Raw genomic sequence first — 21,718 nt, forward strand, 5'->3', positions numbered from 1 at the left:
ATAAGAAATGTAAGCAGTGATGCCCTACCCATTGAAAATGTGCTGAATGAGAGGATGAGCTGTCTTCATATACACATCCTGATTGGTACATGACTCCCCAAAGACTTCATCAAAATAAAAAACATGCTGAAAAATAAATATGATTTACATGAAAATGAGTATGTTTCACTTCTCCTTCACCCCCATTAAAATGCAAAGTTAAATAACAGAAATCTTTCCAATAACTTCATATGGCTTTGGATGAGGTACAAAGTGATTTAGCCCATTTAGCCACATGACACACGCAGAAACAGGTTATGACTAATCAAGAGACTGAAGGTAGGAAAAACAAAAAAGGTAAAAAATAAAAAAGAGAAACAAAGATACCTTAATTTCCCATCATTCTGAAGCAGAACATACCACAGCCTTCTGACAAGAATAATGCTAATTAAAAAAAACTATTCTTGAAATGACTCACCCTGTACAGATGTACAGTAAGACCACAACAGTAAAAAGAACTCAGAGTCAGTGATTGACTTTCTCAAAATTAGTCCTCAGTTGTGATTAATTGGCTCTGTTCTGCAGACTTAAAAACTGTTTGTGCCAGAGAAGACAGAAGTTATTCCTAAGTAAAGCTGGATTCTTTTATCTTAGAAGGAGTCAAGTAAAACCCAAATTCCCACACTCCAGATCTAACTCAAAGCATCAGGGCCTCTGGAAACACTGCAACAGAGCTTATTATGGGGTCCTTCTAGTGTTTGTAGGGACAGTCTCAACCACAACATTTTCAAAAGAGCCTCCATGGACTGGCATCTTAACACTGCGCTCTGATAAATCCCCTGCAGTGCAAACTAAAGTGGTAGATGTCTAGAACTGAGAATCATTTCAACATTGCGCAAACCAACCACATGAGCACACAGGCAGGTTAAACCAGAGTCTCAGCACTTACACAGCTCCACTGGCCTGCAGTTGTGGAGCTGGAACATGACCCACTGCCTCCCATGCGCTCTGTACCCCTTGCTGTTCTTTCTGTAGGAACCAGAGGTGGAGGCAGGGTGAAAGCAAGACTTGGAATTTCTCCTGGGTCCTACAGAATAGACACAGCCTTTGCCATGGCATACTTTTGTTTGGACTATGTTAACTGATAGTATTTCATTTGTCTGTACTGATATAACAAAGTCAATTAGTGGTTATTTCAGCACTGAGATACTAAGGTGATAGGCACCACATAAATGCCAAATATAGCGAGTCAGATGGAGGGAGCGGGGTGGAGTTGCTGCATTTGTCACACTGTAAAATGTGGTATATGAACCAGGCCCCAGAGAGCTGCAATCTGAAATTTTACTGGATACTCCAAACAGTTGTTCCTAGGAACCAGACTGTAAAAATAACACCCAGTAGAGTGAGAATGGCTTGCTGCTGTCCAGAAATCAGTTGTGTTCCTGGTGCTGTCATTCAAAAGTGAGAATTTGAACTATGACAGCACAAGCTTTTTGGGATTAAGAAACAAAGGCCAAAAAGGGAACTTAATTTTAAAAAGCATTTGAGAACAAAGGAAGGGAGGGGATAAAGGGTGTACGTGATTCATTGAAACAGACCTACAGGGCTGAAATAGGGAAAAGGGAACTGCTCACTGAAGCACTCAGGAAAGCAAAAGGAGACTCTGCAGCAGGCAAATCTCCTGCAGCAACGGCATGTAGCAGAGGGTTTTATTTTGCCACGTGGAAAGCAAGCTGCAAGATACATGTTTTTGAAGCTTAAAATTCTGGGCTTGGGTTTTCTGCCACAGGCTGGCATAAGTAGAAGCAATTCAAATATAGTTCACTGAGCTCAAGTGCAAGAAATGAAGAAAGGCCTTTTCTGCTTCACCTCATGGAAACTCTAAGCACAATTTGCTTTATTGTGTCCATGCAAGTGACTGGCCCATAAACACAATTTACAAGTGGAATATGTTACCTGTAAAATATATTGGGTGAGATCAACTGCCTCCTTCTTCTCATGAAGAAGTAAGGTTTCCTTATCTTTCACTGTGATGATATTAACCTCCCCACGTCGCTCCTCTCTCAGGCCCAAAGGACGTTTTCGGACACACACTCTGATTTTTTCACTCTCTGTCCATGGTGTCTCTTTCTCAGAAACACTGGATCTACAACAATAAAGTAGGTTTACATTTTAAAATGAAGTTACAACAGAATCTAGAATTTATTTAAATTTATTAGCTTTATCAATAAATGTTTCTGTCTTTAATGGCTTATAAAGACCCAAAATACACCTGTTACACAGTGAAGTTTCTGCATGTTTTTTCCTATAGACTGATGCTTTTTGTGCACTTCTGTTAAAAGAATACTAGTGTTTTTACAGCTTCATTCCTGAACTTGTTGCTGGACTGGCATATTTTCAGTTGACAACGAAGATGTGATGGAAGCTGGCATAATATGCAAGTTAACATAATGAAATTTAATCTTGCTGAAGTTATTCACAGTTGTAATTAGTCAATAATATACAGATACAAATATGAACAGATCTTGAACAGGAGAGGGTATCATATTTAGTTGCTTTTCCTTTTACACTGAGTTTCATTCTTCCTATTATGGGCTGTCAAGCAGGTTACAAGTAAATAATTGAAACTGGGAAACAAGACCATGTCATCGTGTGCCATATCACCATGTTCCTATTCAGCTCAAAGAAAATTTGAAATGTTGATCTTGTCATTGTCTCCCCTATAGTCTTTTTTCATAAAAATAATATGTGGTTTCAGACCACGGGCAAAGTTGTGCTATTGTGTTTTGGCAACTCTTCCAGACACCTCAGAAACATGAGGTCATTTCCTTTTCATTGACTATCCTGCAGTATAAAACATTTTGCGATGCAGCATAGAGAATATGCTTGAATTCAACCAAAATACATTCATTCTGCCTTTCCCTTTTCAAGCTGTTTTCAGCCAAATGAGTAATAATGTTCAGCCTGGATTTGAATGTCGAGTTGTGAAACAAAAATTCCAGCTTTTAATCAAGCCCCAGCTTGCCCAGAATTAGTGTTTCTGCCATGCTGCCCAAATGCCCTTCCAAAATCTTTTAATGGAGCAACCAAAAACTAACACATACTGGTTATCTAATAAATTAAAACCAAACCCACAAGTTACTCAGTATTTCATTACAACTCTAAGCTTGTAATATCATTGGTATTGTGCATGATTCCACAGAAACACACAACATGCTGATATAAATCTCAAGATGCAGTATTCGAAAACTACACACAAGTAACCTTTACTTGTAACTGCAATCCCTTTAATTTTAGCACAGCTTTCCCATGCAGACTAGGATCTGGCCCTGCATTAAGATGGAAAATTCTTTCCCCTGTAAAGAAAGGCAGTGATACTTGAAATAAGATGCTTCAAAAGCTAGTGTGAGCTTAAGGATATCACTAGGCACCAAATGTCGTCCAACAAATGATCAGAGGCTCTGAAGTTTAATTCTCACTGCACAGGCTGGATTTGGTTACCTACAGAAAGAGTCTGGTGTGCTCTCAGAGGCTGCAGAGGAAGCACTGATTGCAAAATCTGGGGAAAGTGAAAAATGAAGACTTGGAGGCTCCATTTTTGAGAGAAAAGGCATAAATTCTTTCTAGTACAGACACACATTCAGTTGAATATGCTTTGTATAGGAACAAAATGCATTTCAATTCTATATGCCGAACATGAAGTTTAGATTTTCTATTAATCTTTTGTAAGCAGTAATTGTATTTTTAACAATTTTTTTTTCAGTTACTAAAAAGACCAAGAATCTTGACACAGAACATTAGAAACCTAATTAGACAATAGGTCAGAAGAATAACCATGCTCTGTCCGTTGCTGTCAAAATCAAGCCATTTGGTGTAGGCAAGTAGAAAATACATTGAAACACATTGAAAGAGCTCTTAATCTTTCTGCCATCTGAAATCATGACAGTAGTTTCCAGTGTTTCTCATAGATGAGACTAGATGAGACTTTGTAGTGATCAAATCAAATAACAAGGTGACATGGGAATGGATGGATTCAGTGAAGCAGCACTTGCAAAACGGGAATCACAAACCCATGTATCAGCAGACTGGCTCAAGTCTAGAAGGCATGACACATACTCTGTGGTCAAAACAGGAGAAAGAGAAACTCAGGCATGTCAGGAGGAGGATGCAGAAAGCCCACCATAATGCTCATTAATAAGATGAACCATGTTAGGCACAGAATAATGTGCTTAGGAAAAATAGAGAAGAACAAGGAAACAAAGTGAAAACAATGGAGAACACAGCTTTATCACAGGATTAAAAACCTTGAACTCCTCTATCTGAGCCATTAGGTTATATTTTATCATTTTTTACTTGCTTTACTTTTACCAGAGAAGCACTAGGAATCCTGCCCTTTAGTTGCACCTTGGCTCAACTAGAGGATGCAGAAATGCACTAAGATGCTAATATAGGTATACAGTTAGAATGCTTCTCTGGAAGGTGGGAATGACTTTTTTTTCCAGCAAAAGGGACTTATAAACCTCTGCCGTGCATTTCGCAGTTTAAATTCTCTAACTACTATGTCACCATAGTACTTTCCACTGTGGCAAGAACATCTGTTCCTCCAGGCTACATGCATGCTCAATGGGAGTTGTAACTGACACCCTGACTCCATGGGTTCTCCCATATACCAGATCTTTCCCCACAGCCTTCTCAGACCAAGTCCAATCTTCATACAGCTGCCCCTCATTGCATTTTAAACAGAAGTGCCACAACTGCACTGCAAGGTGCTAGATGCCGGCAGCATGTGTGCAGAGGGGTATGTGCTCTGCTGCTGAGGCAGGAAAAACATATTTTGTGCTTTAAAAGATTTTGCAGGGTAGATTTACCCATGGTTCAAGATAACCATAGCCCTTCTGTTACCATATGCTGGTAGAAGTATGGAAGTTACAGATCATGTGGTTGGGGAGCAGCTGCAAGGCATCCCTCTCACTACCATATCTATATCCTATAACAGGTATATTCATTCTGTTTCTTTTTAAAGCTCCAGCTTAGAATTTTTTTTATAAAGAAACCCATCACAAAAGTTATCCTTTTCACACGGAAAAACTTGACAAGCTTATCAACAGACAATGCCATATTTTGGAAAAACGTTTTTCACTATAGTCTCATGGAAAGATAAAGAGTAAGAAAGATTGGCCAAAACACCATGAAAACAAAGCCTTATATCCTGAAAGACAATAAAGGCTATTCTTAGAAAACCTTGGTGAGCAGCAGCTGATGAAATTCAGCTGATTAGTTCTACCTGACTTGGAGAGTCCCAAGTGCTTACTAGTAGCTCTCTTCAGTATACAATTTGGCATTGCTCTGTAGTAGTAGAATTGCTCATTTGGAGGTGATGAAGACAGATTCTCCTCCACTAGGAAGAATTAATAATGACCAACTTGAAATATAGCAAAATAAAGGCAACTAATTATTACCTGATACAGGAATGAGGTAGCCCATAATTATACCCTGAAATATGAGTTATTCTTTGTACAATAGGAGCTTCAGAATCCCCCAGGAGCGGAGCAATATCACCAGAAACTGTTGGACAGCTCAGGTCTTTTTTTGTGCATGTTCCAGGAGTATTTAGATCTCTTCTAGTTAATCTGATGAGCTCTGAATCATGTGGTTGAGTGTGTCCCAACATTTCCCCTATACTGTTCTCTTCATTGGCACCAAAATCAGATAAACCATATGGTTCAGATTTGGAGTCTTCAACCGTTCCATCATTTTCTTCAAAGAAGGACTCAAAATGCAACTGTCTGCGGGGACCTGATCTAGTCACCTGAGGCTGAATGAAAAGGCCACTTGGTTGGAAATCTTGCTTGCTTAAGTTTGAAATGTCTTCCTCTTGCATAATTTTGATTATTCTAATGAGCTGAAAAAGCCGTTTGCGATCATTCATGTCGTGAACCCCCAGTTTGGTGTAATCTTTCATGGTAACTTTGGCAAGCTCATCAATCTTCTGAAGGCCAAAGGCAGCAAAATGGGGATAATATTTTTCAAGTTCTGCCTCACAAAGGCATTCATAAAGGCATGATGCCATCTTCAAGCTAACACCTACAAGAAATCAAACAGAGTAAGTATTAGAATCATATGAAGCATCACATCTGACAAAGTTACTCATGAAGAAAGTACATATTTTCTGATGCCATTACCTGAAATTAGGCTGGAAGCTTGTTAACTCCAAGTGTTCAATACACTAGATTGCCAAATGTGCCAGAATATAAAAATAACAACAATAAATGAAACATGAAACATAGTTATCTATGAAATTATATTTTTAAGTTACAGACAATAGACAACAATGTGTAAAAACTGCACAATGCAGTGTTACTTACTGCTGCAGAGTTCCTACACGCCTGATGTCTACTTGATGAATGCCACAGCTACTGAAACCCTGTCCTCAAGCTACAGAATGTAAAATGCCTAATTTTAGACTCTCAATTTAATATCAGGGCATGTGGTCTAATGTGGTTCAGCTATGCCTGGTTAATGAACCAAAGCAGAAGAAATTGCTTTTGTCCTCACCTCAAGCTGAATAATTAAGACCATTCATCTTATAGATGAAATACAGCAATGCTGTAGTTTTGTTGCATACTTTCTCTTCAGTCATGAATCTTGTGAGCATTTCTGAGTGTCCTTGATAGAATACCCAAAACATTCTGCAAAATCTGAAAGACAGAATTTCTCTAAATCTACATATGCTATTGGAATGCCATACTTGCATTCTTGGGAAGCCCAAAAAAACCAGCATGCATCACTGAAAGGTATGCAAAAAAACCCTCAACTCCTTCACTCATATCTCCCTACCAAGGCATTGTGCAGCTGTCTGTATCCAGATGGATTAATATCTGCAGATATTTTTACTTGTTCCATAAAATGGAAAAATGATAGCACTTCAAGTATCTGTTGCCCACTGCCTTTTTATATCTTTGTTCATTCTAGGTCCTTCACAAATACAGCTCTTACTCATGTTTGGAGGTTACAATAACATTCAAGAAAACGAACTTATTTAAGACTAATTTCCTCCCTTCCCCACATCTCCATCATTCAGGGTAAGTTCTTTGGCAGGATTTTTCAGGTATCTCTACAACATTAAAAAAGTTGGTCACCAAATATCACCCAAGAATTTGATTCAATATCATTAATTAACACATTATGTTGAAATAATAGTAACACCAATAAAGATTATTTTAAGGTGCCCATTATGTGAGATATTACACTATTACACAGGCAAAAAGGTGCAGTAGAGGACATCTAAATGACTTAGAAGCTAGAGTCTAAGCTGTAGATAGCTATAATAAAATTATGAGTTTCAGAAGTACAAGCTTTAAGATCAAAATATTGGTATGAGGGCAGACTTAACCTGTATGTAATGCAATTATGAATCTTGAGATAAAGTCAGAGCCACTGCTGAGACTGTTAGATCCTCGAGAGGGAAATCAGAATTGAGATGATAGGAAACCAAAAGAACACATGTGCAAGGGTTTTCACAAGCATTCACAATTTACCAACTTCTCTAACACAAAAGTCCACAAGAACTTCAGACTTCATTTCAAGGATTATGTTTTTGAAAAAAAAGAAAAGCCTGTCTTGCATAAGGGGCTTAAAATGTAAATACACTGCAGGTCCTCTGTAACTGATGTATGCATTGCCATGGTAAACTTAACTTTGTTTGACAGAAGGAGCAGCTAGAACAAAATGCCAAGACAGCACTCTCTGAGAATCTGATGAAGATGAGCACACTCTACCAAATTACTTTTGATTTTTTTTTTGTCTAATCTCACTCTGTATCCTAGATTATACCTACATCTTTAGATATGCATAAGTTAAATACAGAGAGGCCAAAGACCAGTGCAAGAATCAATTCATTATTAACCACTGTTTGAATTACAATGTTGAGCACAGGAGAGAGAGAGGATAAAAAGGTAAGAAACCAAGGCATTTTCCAAAACAAGAGCAGCAGACAAGGGGAAAGAGCTAAGAATGTTAAGGTCAAGATTCTAATTAAAAATTAAACAAAAAAATGCATGTATATAGTTAGAAATGCCTGTACAGACAAGTTTCCATTTTCTGGAATAAGGATTGTGAACAATATAGGTACTGCAGAACATGCCAGAAGATAAGTACTGAAACTTGTAATCAGCTCTGCAGAGCTTACTAGCTAAGGCTTTGTGCCTTGTGAAAGCAGTTAAATGGCTTCTTAATGACAGCTGGTCTGGGAAGTAATGTAAGTACTTCCCCCCAGATATGATAAATCTTGCTGGATCTAAGTGTTTTCAACGTAGGGAAACCAAACATTGACTAATAAAGGAGTAACAAACTAATCAACCACGGATACAAGAGTTTAAGCAGTCATCATGGTGATGGGTTTCAGAACTTCTGATTACTTTAAAACTCAAGAGAAGACAATTTTCTAAAAAAATTTGGTGTGGTTCATACATGAGAAAATCCAGGGAAAATTGCAGTTGTCAGTGAAACCCTTCTGGCCTTTTAACTGGTGATACTCTAAAAGAAAGGAGTGCCCTTCTACTTATTAAAAGAATACTTTTAATTCATTCAGCACTGTGGAATTTCTAAAACAGATACATAATTCTTCAAAATAAATTGGCTTTGTAAAGAAATGAGAGGAGTATTGGTAGGTTTTCAGGAATCGTAAATTGTTAATGATAATGCCATCTTCTGGCAAAAAAAGGGAAAACTTTCACTTTTTTACAATAACAGCCAGCATTCCTTCAGTTATTGCCAGGAACTAATTTTGTTTGTTCACTTAAGAGAACATAGTGTTCTAGGGCAGAAAAATATGACATTCTTCAGTGTGGTAGTTTCATATCAAACCCCAGGTTTTCTCCCCTGCAGAGCTATGGGGAAAACATAATCCTTTATTAAAAACAGGATTGAGACAAAAACCTAAGACTTCTTAAAATAGTTGGATATAACGTATTTTGGGAAAAAAGCGAGTCACTGTGGAGGTATATAAGTTATAAGGTCAATCAATCTCAACTGTAAGGTCACTGAATCTTTATTATGACATTGCTTGTACTTCTTTGCTGTTCAGGGGTTGCTTTTCTCATTTTAGCTGGCAGAAAGACTCAACATCACTTTGAAGTTTTCATCACTTTCTCACACAAGGGACCTACTTTGCCAGGGATGAAAAAGATACTGAAGCTAATCAGTGAAACTGTGAAATCAGCAGAGTCCAGAGCATCTTTGCTTGCTTATACACAAGCTAGCAGCGAGGGAGAAACAGTTAATGGTGATATACCTTACTGCTGGAACATGTCTGAACAAGGGACCAGTCAGCCCATGATCTTTATGTGGCAAATCTGAGTATTATAAGAATAAAGCAGCCTTAGACCACTCTATCTTGATCCTTGTTAGCATCTGATATATTAAAGATCTCAGAGCAGTGTTGATTTGAATAACCCTCCCATGCCCTGTTGTCCCACTGTAGCTCACTCACATTTACCTGGCAATTCTGGCTGACTTCCACAGATATTCCTGAGTGTCACGGCCAAGACATGACACAAGTATCACTATATCTGTATTTTAAACTGGGGAAATTAAGTCATGGCAAAGTAAAGAAATTGTGTGTGGCACTCCTACAACTGCAAACTAATGCAACTATACATTTAATCCTTCAAATAATCTAAGATAACCGTTCTGAATCATAAACTTTGGTCTGATCATTAAATAATTTTATTAGGCGCAATTTTCAAAGGCATTTGATAAACATGGTGATTGTTAATTAGAGTACAAAACCTAAACAGCGTCTTGTTTTTCCTGCCTGTCACTTCGTATTGTGTAAATCACTTTGCTTGACAAGTACCTTATAAAAGCAAAAGTTAAGAACTTAAAAAACTTGTAAACACACGTAGCAGACAGATACGTTTCCTCTCCTGAACACAACTAATATAGCAGTGTATTGTACCCATTACTTGTAACCATATTAACCCAAACAAGTCTTCCGCACAGGATCCATCCATGCCACAGCGTTTGCCAGTTTTTTAAGTATAGAAGCAGAAGCCCAGAAAAAAAAAGCTGATCCAGCAACCATACAAGAGAAAAGGGGAGACTTATTAACTCACATCACCAGTCATCCACCTTCTTATTCATCTGGCCGTTACACTCTTCTTTAACTGTGATCCAAAGCCAAATGTGACTTAGCCCTCCAGAAGTAAACAGATAATTTGCTTTTCCAGAGCACCAAACAAAATGTTTTACCATTAATCATTTTGGCCTCATTCCTTGGAAATTAGGGTATTTGTAGGTAGGGACCTATGAATCAGTGTTTGACACTGCAGCAGATTCTTTTCTAAAATCATATGATTGCACTACACAACTCCCAGTGCATGTACACAACATGGCATTAAACATTCTGTTGCTCAATGGAATGTTGTAGCAGCCTGTTTTGAAGGAACAAAGCTGAAGACTCACAACAGGTAACCACTTAGTTTCAGTACAGCTAAAAGCAAACGGAGAGGAGGGAATAATTTTAATGTCAAATGACAGCTATTTTGCAGATGACCATGATGATGATCTTCTCCCTGCAGCAACACTCCTACTTCGTTTTCTACAGACATACCAGCACAGAGTTGGTTACTAAAACTACAGTTCATTTCATTGCTTTCTGAATCAGGCTTAAAAACAGCAGCTGAATGATGGGAGGGTTTTTTCTTTGTTTGTTTCCGACAGGGGTTTTTTTCAAATGGCAAGATACTGCTATTTTTTATATTCACCCCTTCATTCTGACTATAGCCTGGTGACCTCAGCAGAAGAGAATCCATCCTACAGCTGATCCCTGACAACTGCTTAAAACAACAGCTGCACGGGAATGGGAAGTGTCTAATATTCAACCACACGCTAAGAAAATAATCTGAGTTATATTGGGATGCTGATTATTTGAAAATTGTACCCAAGCTTCTCCTGACAGTAAGGTTTACCAAATGGCTCTAAAAATTTATTTTATAATTTTATCAAAATAAACTACAGTGCATCTGGAATTACACTGTATGACTGAGGGGGCGCATGGTTACTGAATTTAGCCCCATAGGCATTTATAGTTTCCCTCACTGAATTTAGCCCCACACTGAGGAATTTTATAGCTTCATCACTGGAAGAATCATGGAATCAAAAAGGTTGGAAACGACCTTTAAGATCATCAACTACAACCTCTACTCCAGAACTGCAAAGGCCACCATTAAACCATGTCACGGAGCGCCTTGCCTACACGGCTTCTGAACACTTTCAGGGACGGTGATTCCACCCTGGGCAGCCTGTGCCTGAGCACCCTCTCTGTGAAGAAATCGTTCCTGATATCCAACCTAAACCTCTCCTGGCACAGCCTGAGGCTGTTTCCTCTTGTCCTGTCTCTTGTACTTGGAAGAACAGCCTGACCCCACCTCACTACAACCTCCTTTCAGGCAGTTGTAGGGGGTGACAAGGTCACCCCTGAGCTTTCTCTTCTCCAGACTAAACCCCCAAGGTCCCTCAGCCATTCCTCATCACACCTGTGCTACAGGCCCTGCATCAGCTCCGTTGCCCTTCTCTGGCTCCGCTCCGGCACCTCAATGTCTCTCTTGTAGTGAGGGGCCCAGAGCTGAACACAGAATTTGAGATGCAGCCTCACCAGTGCCTAGTGCAGGGGGATGATCACTGCCCTGGCCCTGCTGCCACACTATTGCGGGTACAGGCCAGGATGCTGTTGGGCTTCTTGGCTGCCTGGGCACAAGCTGCTCATGTTTAGCTCTATCAATCAGCACCCCCAGGTCCTTTTCCATGAGCAGTTTCCAGCCACTCTTCCCCAAGCTTGGAGCGTTGCATGGGGTTGTTGTGACTGAGGCAGGGGGCACTGGGACTGAGGACTGAGGCAGGGGCACTGGGCCAGCTGCCAACCGCCTCCTGTAGCAGCCCCTCACCGCTGCACTCCCCTGCGTGCAGGCTCTCCTCCCATTCTCCCCTGCCCTGTTCACGCCGTATTGCCCTCCCCTCCCGCAGACACCAAAGTGGGGCAGGGCCTGAGGGAGGGAGCGGCCCTGCAGACGGCGCTGAATCCAGCTTGGGGTCAGCCACGGACGGGGCGGAGAGAAGCTGCGGGGCTGTCCCGCCACCCGGAGACGGTGGTGGTGGCCCCGGGACAACTCCCTGCTCCATCCCTTGTCATAGCAGACCCCTTCGCCTCCCGGCGGGCACCCCCCGCCCGCAGCCCCCGCGAACACTCACCATCCGCGGCGCCATTCAGCAGCACCGACTAGGCCACGTCTCCATAGTAACCACGCTTTTCCCGCTTCAAACCCTCGCGCGCAGTCTCGCACCCGCAACCAACCAATAGGAAGAGGGAACAACACGGATGGGGCGTGTTCCGGCGGGGAGAAACCAATCAAAAATCTCCGTGGCCGGAGGGGGCGGAGCCCGGTTACAGGAGGGTGGGTGCGGCAGGACGGAACGGGGAGGGAGGGGCTGCCGTGATTGGTTGGAGCTACCTTCGGTCGTGCGCCGCGCTCCGCCTACTCCCTGTACCGGAAGTGAAGGTAAGGGCGGGGGTCATAGTGGGCTCGGTAGCGGGCGTTCCGGGTCGTCGTCGCGCATCGGGGTCGCTCGCTGCTGTTACAACACCCGGGGGGAGGCCCTGCCTCTCCCATGCCGCCGGGCCTTGTCCCCGCCACAGGCCGGTGCCCCTGGAAGCCGCTCGTCACCACTGTGGGCACGGAGGGAGGGGAGCGGGGCCCTGGAGGACCGCAGCAGTGGGGGGACATTGCGGGTCGGTGTCTCACCGGCCCTCGGTGAGGTTTGTCCTCCTCGGTTGTCGCGTCCGACCGCGGCGTTTCCAGGCATGCTCGGGAGGTGGTGCTGGTCTCACGGCTTGGGCGGCCTCTTGGCAGCACGGCAGCCGGGGATGATCCCCGCGCTGCCGGGGGGAGGGGATGGCAGGGAGCGGGGATTGTCTTTGGAGCGTCTGGTCTGACTGGGACTAATTGAGGCAGTTAGAGGGGGTAACCAAGAGAGCTGAGCACCGCCCTGGAGCTTGGGTGTTGGAGAGGGACCCCGTGCTGCGGGTTGGAAAATGGAGGTGTCACGATGCGTTCCAGGGAAGGTGGTGGTGTGTAAATTTATTACTTATTGAAATGTGCAGTTCTGTAAAAATGCAAAGCTTTGCCTGGAACTGGGAATCACTGCGACATGGATTTCTTAATTGTTTTCTCCCCTTTTCTGTATAGGACCAGCTGTGTCGCTTATTGATCACAGTATTTATCACTTAAGATGTGTGTTCCGTTGTATTTACATAAAATTAATGCTTAACCCATATGCCAAGAAGCATTAGATTTTGTGCAACAGCCTCACGCCAAGCCCAGACAGCAGGGGGCCGTCCTTTGTCATTTGTTTCCTCAGCTCTGCCACTGATACCCTGTGGAGTTATCTGCTGCAGGGAATCTGTCTTGGGGAGTTATTTCTCTGTTACTTCCAATGACATTGAGGTATTATCGTTGCACAGGGCCCTTGGATTTTGCAGTGGAAAAGCTTCAGGGTGCTAATTAGTTGCTTTCCTTTTGCCTTAGCATTTTTTTTTACCCTTTCTGCAGTGTAGTTTGTAATATATCAGCAGCAGAGAAATTACTTGTAGGTCACATTTCATGCTTCTGCTAACTTTATTTTTAGGAAAAGCTTTTATATTGGGTCCCGCTTCCTTGTCTTAAAAGGAAATTACTCAGATTTTTACAATTCAGATATTGTTAATGAGATGCAGCTTAATTGTGTAGTAACTGGACAACTTTCAGTGAATGCTGAGATATGTTTGCTCACTGTTTGATACAGTGAGTCTGTTTGAGCTCCAAGTTCTGTGTTGTTCCTGCTTGATCCTCTGTGCTCTTCCACAGTGCGGTTAACAGCAGGGCATGGCTGTGAGGGCCTGTGGCTTGATCATCTACAGGAGGCTGCAGTCAGCACCATCTTCTAAGGTCACTGATGGTATTGAATACCTCCTCCTTCAGACATCCTATGGGACCCATCACTGGACCCCACCCAAAGGTGATGTTTGTTCTGGTAACACACTTCAAGGTTGTTTGTGTCCAAGTGCGTGTGCTTATAGAATGAGCTTTGGCTGAATGCTGCAAAGGTCAGCTTCAAGGGGCAGCTTGCAGTTGAAAGTAGCCACTCATAATGCATTTCGTTTGATTGTGCTGTTTGTGCAGCTGGGTGGGAGTTTCGTGGCCAAAATTCTTTGCAAGTTGTGGTTGTATAAACTATTGTGCAGGACTGATTGGGGTTGAGGGGGTCACACACCATGCTCCTCAGATATCTGATGTTTCTGGCAGACAACTGAAATTAGGCAGCTAGGGAAATTTCTGCATTCTTACTCAGGGTCTAACCCTCCAGTGGATATCACTGTTACCAGTGTGTTGTCTGACCTCTGTGTAAAAGAAGAGTTACGCTTTGCAGCTCAGTATTAAAGGGCAAACTGAAGTGGGTGATGATTTACTTTAAAACACCTTTCTTAGAAGATGCAGGAGTTCCTTTATGTGCAGGAGATCATTAGTAAAGGGCATGTACCTGTATAGCAGAGACGAGAGGGAATTATAGGGGAATTAACGTTACCAGGCATCTTTAACTAAGCTGTCCTTACTTATCAGTGGTGCCCCAGAGGAGACAACAAGACCTGTGCCTCAAGACATGCAGGAACACCTTGTCTGTAAATACACTTGGCAGAGCCAGTGTTTGGTAATACATAGCTGCAGCCCTGGTACCAGGAAGAGTATTGCACATAAATGTGTCAGGTTCCTTGTACATGGTCTTATATGCTAGTTTGTATCCCCTGAGATGTATTTCGGCTAGTTTCTACTTCTTGTTTTGTAAAATGCAGTGCCGTTAAAGCATAGTGCAGGAGCAGCCTGTAACCAGGAATTCACAAATTGGAAAAAAAGCTTGTGACAGTATCAGCTGTGCTGTCCTATTAAGGGAAAGAACAAAACTTTCCAAACCTGCCCCTTTGTCCCCTTGACCAAAAGCCTAAGGGAGTACAGTCTGTAGCTAACAAATATGTGCTGGGACATGGTTGGTTGTTGTAAGAGGAGAGACCCATATGGAAATGTTCACTGGGAGCACAGCAGTTCTGGACAAGTGTTTGAAGTTACTTGCAGGCATTTCAGTAGGGAGAGGAAAAAAAAGAAAAAATCATAGAATTGTGGAATGGTTTGGAATGGGAGGGGCCTTGAAAGGTTCATCTGGTCCAGCTGCCCAGCACTGAGCAGGGCCTCCTTGCACTAGGTGACATTGTCTTCAAGCCCTGAGCAGCCTGACCTAGAATGTTTCCAGAGAACTGGGCATCTCTCAGCTGTCCGGGCAACCTGTTGGAGTGTTTCAGCGTTGTCATGGTAAACAGTGCTCTCCTTGTAGCTCACCTGAATGTCATCTATTGTAAGCGTAAAATCCGTGCTTTTTGTCTGCTGGCACAGGTCCCATTCCCAGTCCTGTCCCCATCATTCTTACAAGCTCCCTGTCAGGCCTGAATGGCTGACAGGTGTCCCTGGAGCCTTCTCCAGACTGAAGAACTCCAGATTTCTCAGCCTCTCCTTATAGAGAGGTGTTCCATTATTCTGATCAGTTTAGTGTCCCTCCTCTGGTCCTGTCTGAACAGGTTCGTGTCTTTCCTGTGCACAGGGTCCCTGAGCTGGATGCGTAACTCCAGCTGGGGGCTCACCGGAACAGATTAGAGAGGGGAAGACTCACCTCCCTCTACATATTGTTTAAGATTTATAGATTAAAAGGCACAGTCAGTCTTCAGTAGTACCTTGGTACAGACTGGGGGCATTAAAGGAAGGGAAGCTATTACATTGAATGTATTGTGTTTTATGAGTGGTTTTCGGAGGCAGCCTGAGGTTGTGTGATGCAGTAACATAACTTGTATATGATGCAGACATAGATTTAGTGTGGCAGGAGCCAGAATGAGAGGTTGTAAGAGTCTAACCGAGAACATGTGGAAGGCAGTTTACAGCTGCAGCTGTACACTGGTGTTTTTAAAAGTTCCCTAAGCAGCTGCAATGCTTATGGGATTAAATTGGACTCGCTTGTATCTCCCCACGTGAGTTTTATCAGCCTCATCTCTTGCTCCCACAGCTGTGAGGTTGCATTAGCTGAGGCTGATGGGAAGGGGGTGCAGGGTTCATTTTCTCTTCAGCATGTTGGAACTGCATTTGTGCAAATGGCTGGGAGGATCTGGAAGCTGTGAGGTACTGCCAGCAGCCCTTTTTCCACCCAGTAGATAGACTATTGTACTACACGAAGTTGGAAACTTACTGATCTTAGACCTGATGTTGTCAACAGCAGTGTGAGGGGATTGTCTTTTGGTGTGCTGGAGGACAGGAGGTCGCACAGGTATTCTTTGAGTTGAAACTGGATCTCAGCCCTCCAGCATTATTGCTACCTCAACTCATTGCACACTTGGTGTCTGACAGATCACGACTGTCATAAAACGTAGTGGCTAGTTAGTCTTCATGGATGTTCTGTGGGCGTTTGCTGTGGGTACTGCAAAAGTACTCCAGCTGACAAGGCCAAGTGGATTCTGTTTCTATTAGCTGTAAGTCCCAGCTATGAAAATACATACTTTGTCATAAAGGAGACTGCACTGTTGAGACTTGGGGGGGGAGTGGGGGCAGAAATACTTTTACTTAAAGTCTTGGTGTATTTGATGTCAAATATCTGAGACATCAAATGGAACACCTAATGCTTTTTTCCACACAGCTGCTGCTTGAAATTGAAGCGTATTTTACATTTGAGATGTTGCAAGAGGTGTTTGATCTTCTGATAGGAAAGAAGTGAGCAAGACCTGTTGGGAAAGCAAAATGAGCTTCTCACATATCCCAGTTCTAGTACTAAAGGGTGGCTTCGGATACCTGAGCCCTGAGGAAAGATCCGTCTCTCTGATGAAATTATGGCTATATGCAGCCAGCTACATAGAAAACAGACACCAGGGGCAAAACAAAGCTTAACCTTTTATTTTATTATTTTTTTTTTTCCTTTTGAAACCTCCCAACTCTTTCTGCATTGCTTTTTTTGAGATCTTGCTTGGCTTGTTCTATTTGTGTTCTGGTCTGGAGCTTTCATGAGAAAACCAAATCTGACGTTTCTCAACAAAAGTATAAGCAGCTGGGGATGTGTTATATTTATCCGTTGTTTGTAATGGCACCTCTCATTCTGAGTAACGTAAAATAAATGATGTGTCTTAGAAGAGCTGCACAGCTGGTGAAAGGACTGGCTTTTAGGCTTGCTGTGTTTCAGAGAGGAATATGGGAGAAAAACAAAAATATCCCTAACTGATGTTGGTGCCTGCTCCTGTTGTTTCTGGGCTGTGAGCAAGAGTGAGAGTTTTGCAGAACTGAGCCTTTAGCTTCTGTGGGAGGGAAGGGGTGAGAGAGGGCTAAGAACCTTTCAGATTGAGCAGTTTCCCCTCTAATGAGGTAAAGGAAAGGCACTCAAGAGGCACTCCATCCTCAGTACAGTTCAAGGTGGGACATTACAGACTTTAGAAGACAAGAAGAGGACTTGAAGAAAAGATGTCTAGTGCTTGACAGGCCACTGAGAGTTTCAGAAGATGAGATAAACAATGATCTTAAAATCCTGAAGACAAAGACAAATCAAGACATAAGAGCTGGAAAAGCAATCTCACTTCCCCAGTTTCCGTTAAATTCTGTATTGGCTACAGTATACTCTCATCCCTGTGTCCCAGTGTTTCCTAGTTAAGTAAATGAAACAAAATCTGAGTTTTGTTCTCAGCAATTTACTTTTTCACCTTCTTGACAGGCCATGTGGACCCAGGAGAGGATGATCTGCAGACAGCCTTCCGGGAAACACAGGAGGAGGCTGGTCTTCAGGCCAGTCAGCTCACCCTTATAGAGGGGTACAAGAAGGAACTACACTATCCTGCCCATGGCAAACCGAAGACTGTCGTTTACTGGCTGGCAGAAGTGAAGGACTGTAACACAGAAATCAAGCTCTCTGAGGAGCACCAAGCTTTCCAGTGGCTGAAGCTGGAGGATGCTTGCAAGTTTGCAGAATATGAGGACATGCAAGCAACTCTGAAAGAAGCACATGAGTTTCTCTGCTCAAAAAAATAAATGCATTTGTGAAGGATAAGGGGAATTTATGAAGAAACATGGCCTGCCCTTTTTGTTTGTTTGTTTGTTTTTCTTTTTGCTTTAGTTTTTCAACCAGGGAAGAACTACATGGCTGCAGAAATTCAGATTCTTTAAATTGTACAAATCCAGTGAAGATGCTTGAAGCTTTTGAAGAGCTTGTGCTTTTGTCTCCCTTAGCTTATGCAAAAAAGCATGATTGAATCATGAGCCAGAGGTGTCTGAATTGAAACCCAGAGCTAACAAGGACTTCCTCTGTTCCAGTCTCATTTTTTGCTTTTTTTTTCTCCTCCTTGAAGTGCCAAGCAACCAAAGGTCTTTTGCAAAATCAAACCCCTGATATTCTTGGCTTACTGAAGTAAAATTGCAGAGTTGATAAAATGAGCATGTGGAGATTTTTAATAGCAAAATACTGCAGAAGGTGCACCTTGCATTTCAAATAGAGAAGCAATAGTTCTGTTCCCACCTCCTCCACCATTATGCTGTGATAACTTACCAAAATAATTTCAAGTCTTGTTTGTTTGTATCATGAATTTATGTACATCAATAATGTACTGTTATGAAAACATTCTCCATCTGAAGAGTCTTAGTAAACACTTGATCTACAGTATTTAAATTGTAAAGTTGAAGTTCTTCTTTTGCTCTTTCTTTTCCTTTTTGCTCTTAAACAGACACCCTACCCATGCGTTATTCAGGGGGTTGGGAAAGGGAAATGTATCTGCCTAATACAGCATTTTCTGCACAGAACAGCTAAGCTAATGTGCAGTGTTGAGTCCGTTTGCTAGCATCTGTGTTTCTGTGGTTGCAGCCAGCACCCATGTGCAGTGACAGTGCTAAGCTCTTGGGTACTTGCACTGGATGATTGCAGAAACCCATGATAGTACCAAGGAGCTCACCTGCGTGAGATTTCCTGTGGGCCTCTCTCTTATCAGCTGGCATTGGTGGGAGCTGAAGTTGTTAGCTCTCAGTATGATTGTGCGTGTTCCATTCATAATGATAGTTCATAATCTATTGGCTGTTTTGGTGCAAAATACCAAAAAAGCATGATGGCATTATTAATATTTTGAGATGAGGAATGGGGTTTTCTGAATCCCAATGGACTTTGGGGAAGGACAAGTGTCCTGTCTTTCCTACTTCTCTAGCCTTTGCTACCTACACACATGGACCTTGCAGAGCAAATGAGTGCATGAGAAAGTGGGTTCCACTCACACTTCGCCTTCCTCCTGACTCTAGGAGTGAAGTAAGTGCCATCAGCATCCCATTAGTGCAGGAGGAGGCTGCAGTACCAGAGATGCAGCATTACTGGGCTGAGAAATATGGGTGGCAGTTCAGTGTTGTGTTACTCTCCAATTACATAGCGCTCATCCTTTGGTGCAGCATATATTAATAATGTTAGTACTACCGTGACAGTGGTGTCTTGCTCATCACTGTTATCTTCCTGAAGAGTGATTTGTAAAAGCTCCCTTCTAGAGCATCCTTTTTTGTGTCTGTATGTGCGTGAATATATACATACGTACACAAAAAAAGATGCACTAGAAGGAGGCTTTTAGTATCTATGTATCACAGAATCATAGAATAGTTAGGGTTGGAAAGGAGCTTAAGATCATCAAGTTCCAACCCCCCTGCCATGGGCAGGGACACCTCACACTAAACCATATTACCCAAGGCCTCGACCAACCTGGTCTCGAAAACTGACAGGGATGGAGCATTCACAACCTCCCTGGGCAACCTATTCCAGTGCCTCACCACCCTAACAGGAAATAATTTCCAATCTAAACTCCCCCTGTTTAAGTTTTAACCCGTTACCCCTTGTCGTATCACTACAGTCCCTAATGAAGAGTCCCTCCCCAGCATCCCTATAGGCCCCCTTCAGATACTGGAAGGCTGCTATGAGGTCTCCACGCAGCCTTCTCCAGGCTGAACAGTCCCATCTTTCTCAGCATATCTTCATACAGGAGGTGCTCCAGTCCCCTGATCATTCTCTGGCCCTCCTCTGGACTTGTTCCAACAGCTCCATGTCCTTTTTATGTTGAGGACACCAGAACTGCACACAATACTCCAAGTGAGGTCTCACGAGAGCAGAATAAAGGGGCAGGATCATCTCCTTCGACCTGCTGGTCACACTCCTTTTGATGCAGCCCAGGATATGGTTGGCTTTCTGGGCTGCAAGCGCACACTGAAGCAATTTTAGTGTTCCACAATTTTGTAGTCAGATTATATTTGGATTATGAGCACTGTTTATTGCGTTCAGGTGATGCTAGAGAGTGAGCAGCACACAGGTTGTGCAATTGCTTTTAGTGTTTCTCAGCTAGCTTTAGAAGCAGAGGATGGAAGGTGTCTCCCACTGTCACCAGGTTCAGCCACGAGGCAGAATTGGCTATTTTGGAGTCTTTCCTGATGGATGTTTGGCTAACATGATTTTTAAGACCTGAAAAAGGCTCACACCCTCAGCTTGTCTGTCCATACCTTGGAAAATTTGGTCTCTAGTGTAAACCAGTGAGAACTAACTGAAAGATAACAACCAGTAAAAGAGAGGGGGAGAAAACAGTTACAAGCTTGTGCTGCTTCACAATCTTATTTTTTAATTATTGTTTGAGCTACCATTTCATCAGTGCTATGTAAACAATGGTGTTAACTGCTTTCATGTTTATGATCAAAATTAGCATATTAAGCATGAATTATAGACAATCATTAACAAGTAATCTCTTCTGTCCATTTGGCAGTAATGAACATAAACACTTGTTGCTTTGAAGAGCACGTTAGCTGAACTCTGAGGAAGTATTTCCATTTAACGGCACTGCATACATTGGAGTTCTCAAAGGACATGAGAGTTTCAGAACAACGAATGCTGTGCACTGTAAGGTGATGTGCTCTCTGGACAAAATTTCAAAGGCTGGCATTTCAGTTGTGGTAGGAAAAGGTACAAGGAATGTAACTGCCATAATTGGTGAGGCACTGCTTGTGCATTTTGAGAGGTTTATGTACGGAATGTATTCACATACATTTTGTGTGTAAAATCATGCTTACACAGTTGGAAACTTGACCCAAAAGGCCTTGTATTTGTTTTAAAGTGGAAACATTGGAAGGTCGGAATTTAATTCTTACTCTTGTTTGTGTTCACTGGTGGAAAAAAAAAGAGTTCTCCTCTGCCCATGTCTAGTAATAAAATGTTTTCCCAAGGATCATGTGGGAAAACCTCCAGTAAATGATTGTGGAATAATATGCCAGGGGAAGACATTTATTTCCAACCTCTGTGATTTTTATCCCCTAAACCAATAAGGTTTGTATTGTCTTTCTTGAGACCAGCTAGGTTTTTTGGTCATAATAGTATCTCATAGCAGTTAACTTTTTACCAGGCTGCAGATCTATATTTAGAAAACAGTAAAAATACTCAGAGATTTTAAATTCCTTAGAGACCTTACTTCTGCCTTAGGGTAAATAGAACCATACTCCAGAGAAGTCCAAGCTCCACTGAAATAGTACAACTTAATATAGGTAAAGTGAGAAGTGTTGGTTAAGTCTGAGTAAGAAACAGGTTAGGATATGGTTTCCCTTGCTTTGTTGAATAAATACACTGATGCAACTCA

General features: G+C 42.3%; 2 protein-coding genes across 2 annotated transcripts in view; one reads left to right on the plus strand and one right to left on the minus strand.

The window, feature by feature from the left end:
- The window catches only part of KIF24 (kinesin family member 24), a 31,080-nt gene extending 18,753 nt beyond the window's left edge, over positions 1–12,327 (minus strand). The window contains exons 1-4 of the mRNA XM_061369011.1: positions 12,229–12,327; positions 5,439–6,063; positions 1,936–2,125; positions 29–126 (exon numbers count right to left, since the gene is read on the minus strand). Coding sequence (XP_061224995.1) covers positions 29–126; positions 1,936–2,125; positions 5,439–6,049 — 899 coding nt within the window. The 5' untranslated portion in view covers positions 6,050–6,063; positions 12,229–12,327. The remainder of the gene's footprint in view (positions 1–28; positions 127–1,935; positions 2,126–5,438; positions 6,064–12,228) is intronic.
- Positions 1–18,132, plus strand: part of NUDT2 (nudix hydrolase 2) — a 414,951-nt gene extending 396,819 nt beyond the window's left edge. The window contains exons 2-4 of the mRNA XM_061369032.1: positions 13,229–13,268; positions 13,881–14,031; positions 17,800–18,132. Coding sequence (XP_061225016.1) covers positions 13,899–14,031; positions 17,800–18,113 — 447 coding nt within the window. The 5' untranslated portion in view covers positions 13,229–13,268; positions 13,881–13,898 and the 3' untranslated portion in view covers positions 18,114–18,132. The remainder of the gene's footprint in view (positions 1–13,228; positions 13,269–13,880; positions 14,032–17,799) is intronic.
- Positions 18,133–21,718: the final 3,586 nt, after the last annotated feature.

The sequence above is a fragment of the Neopsephotus bourkii genome, unplaced genomic scaffold, assembly GCF_033783945.1.
Source record: "Neopsephotus bourkii isolate Nb327-2 ecotype Australia unplaced genomic scaffold, CSIRO-AGI_Nbou_v1 NB_1471, whole genome shotgun sequence".
NCBI classification, from domain to species: Eukaryota; Metazoa; Chordata; class Aves; order Psittaciformes; family Psittacidae; genus Neopsephotus; species Neopsephotus bourkii.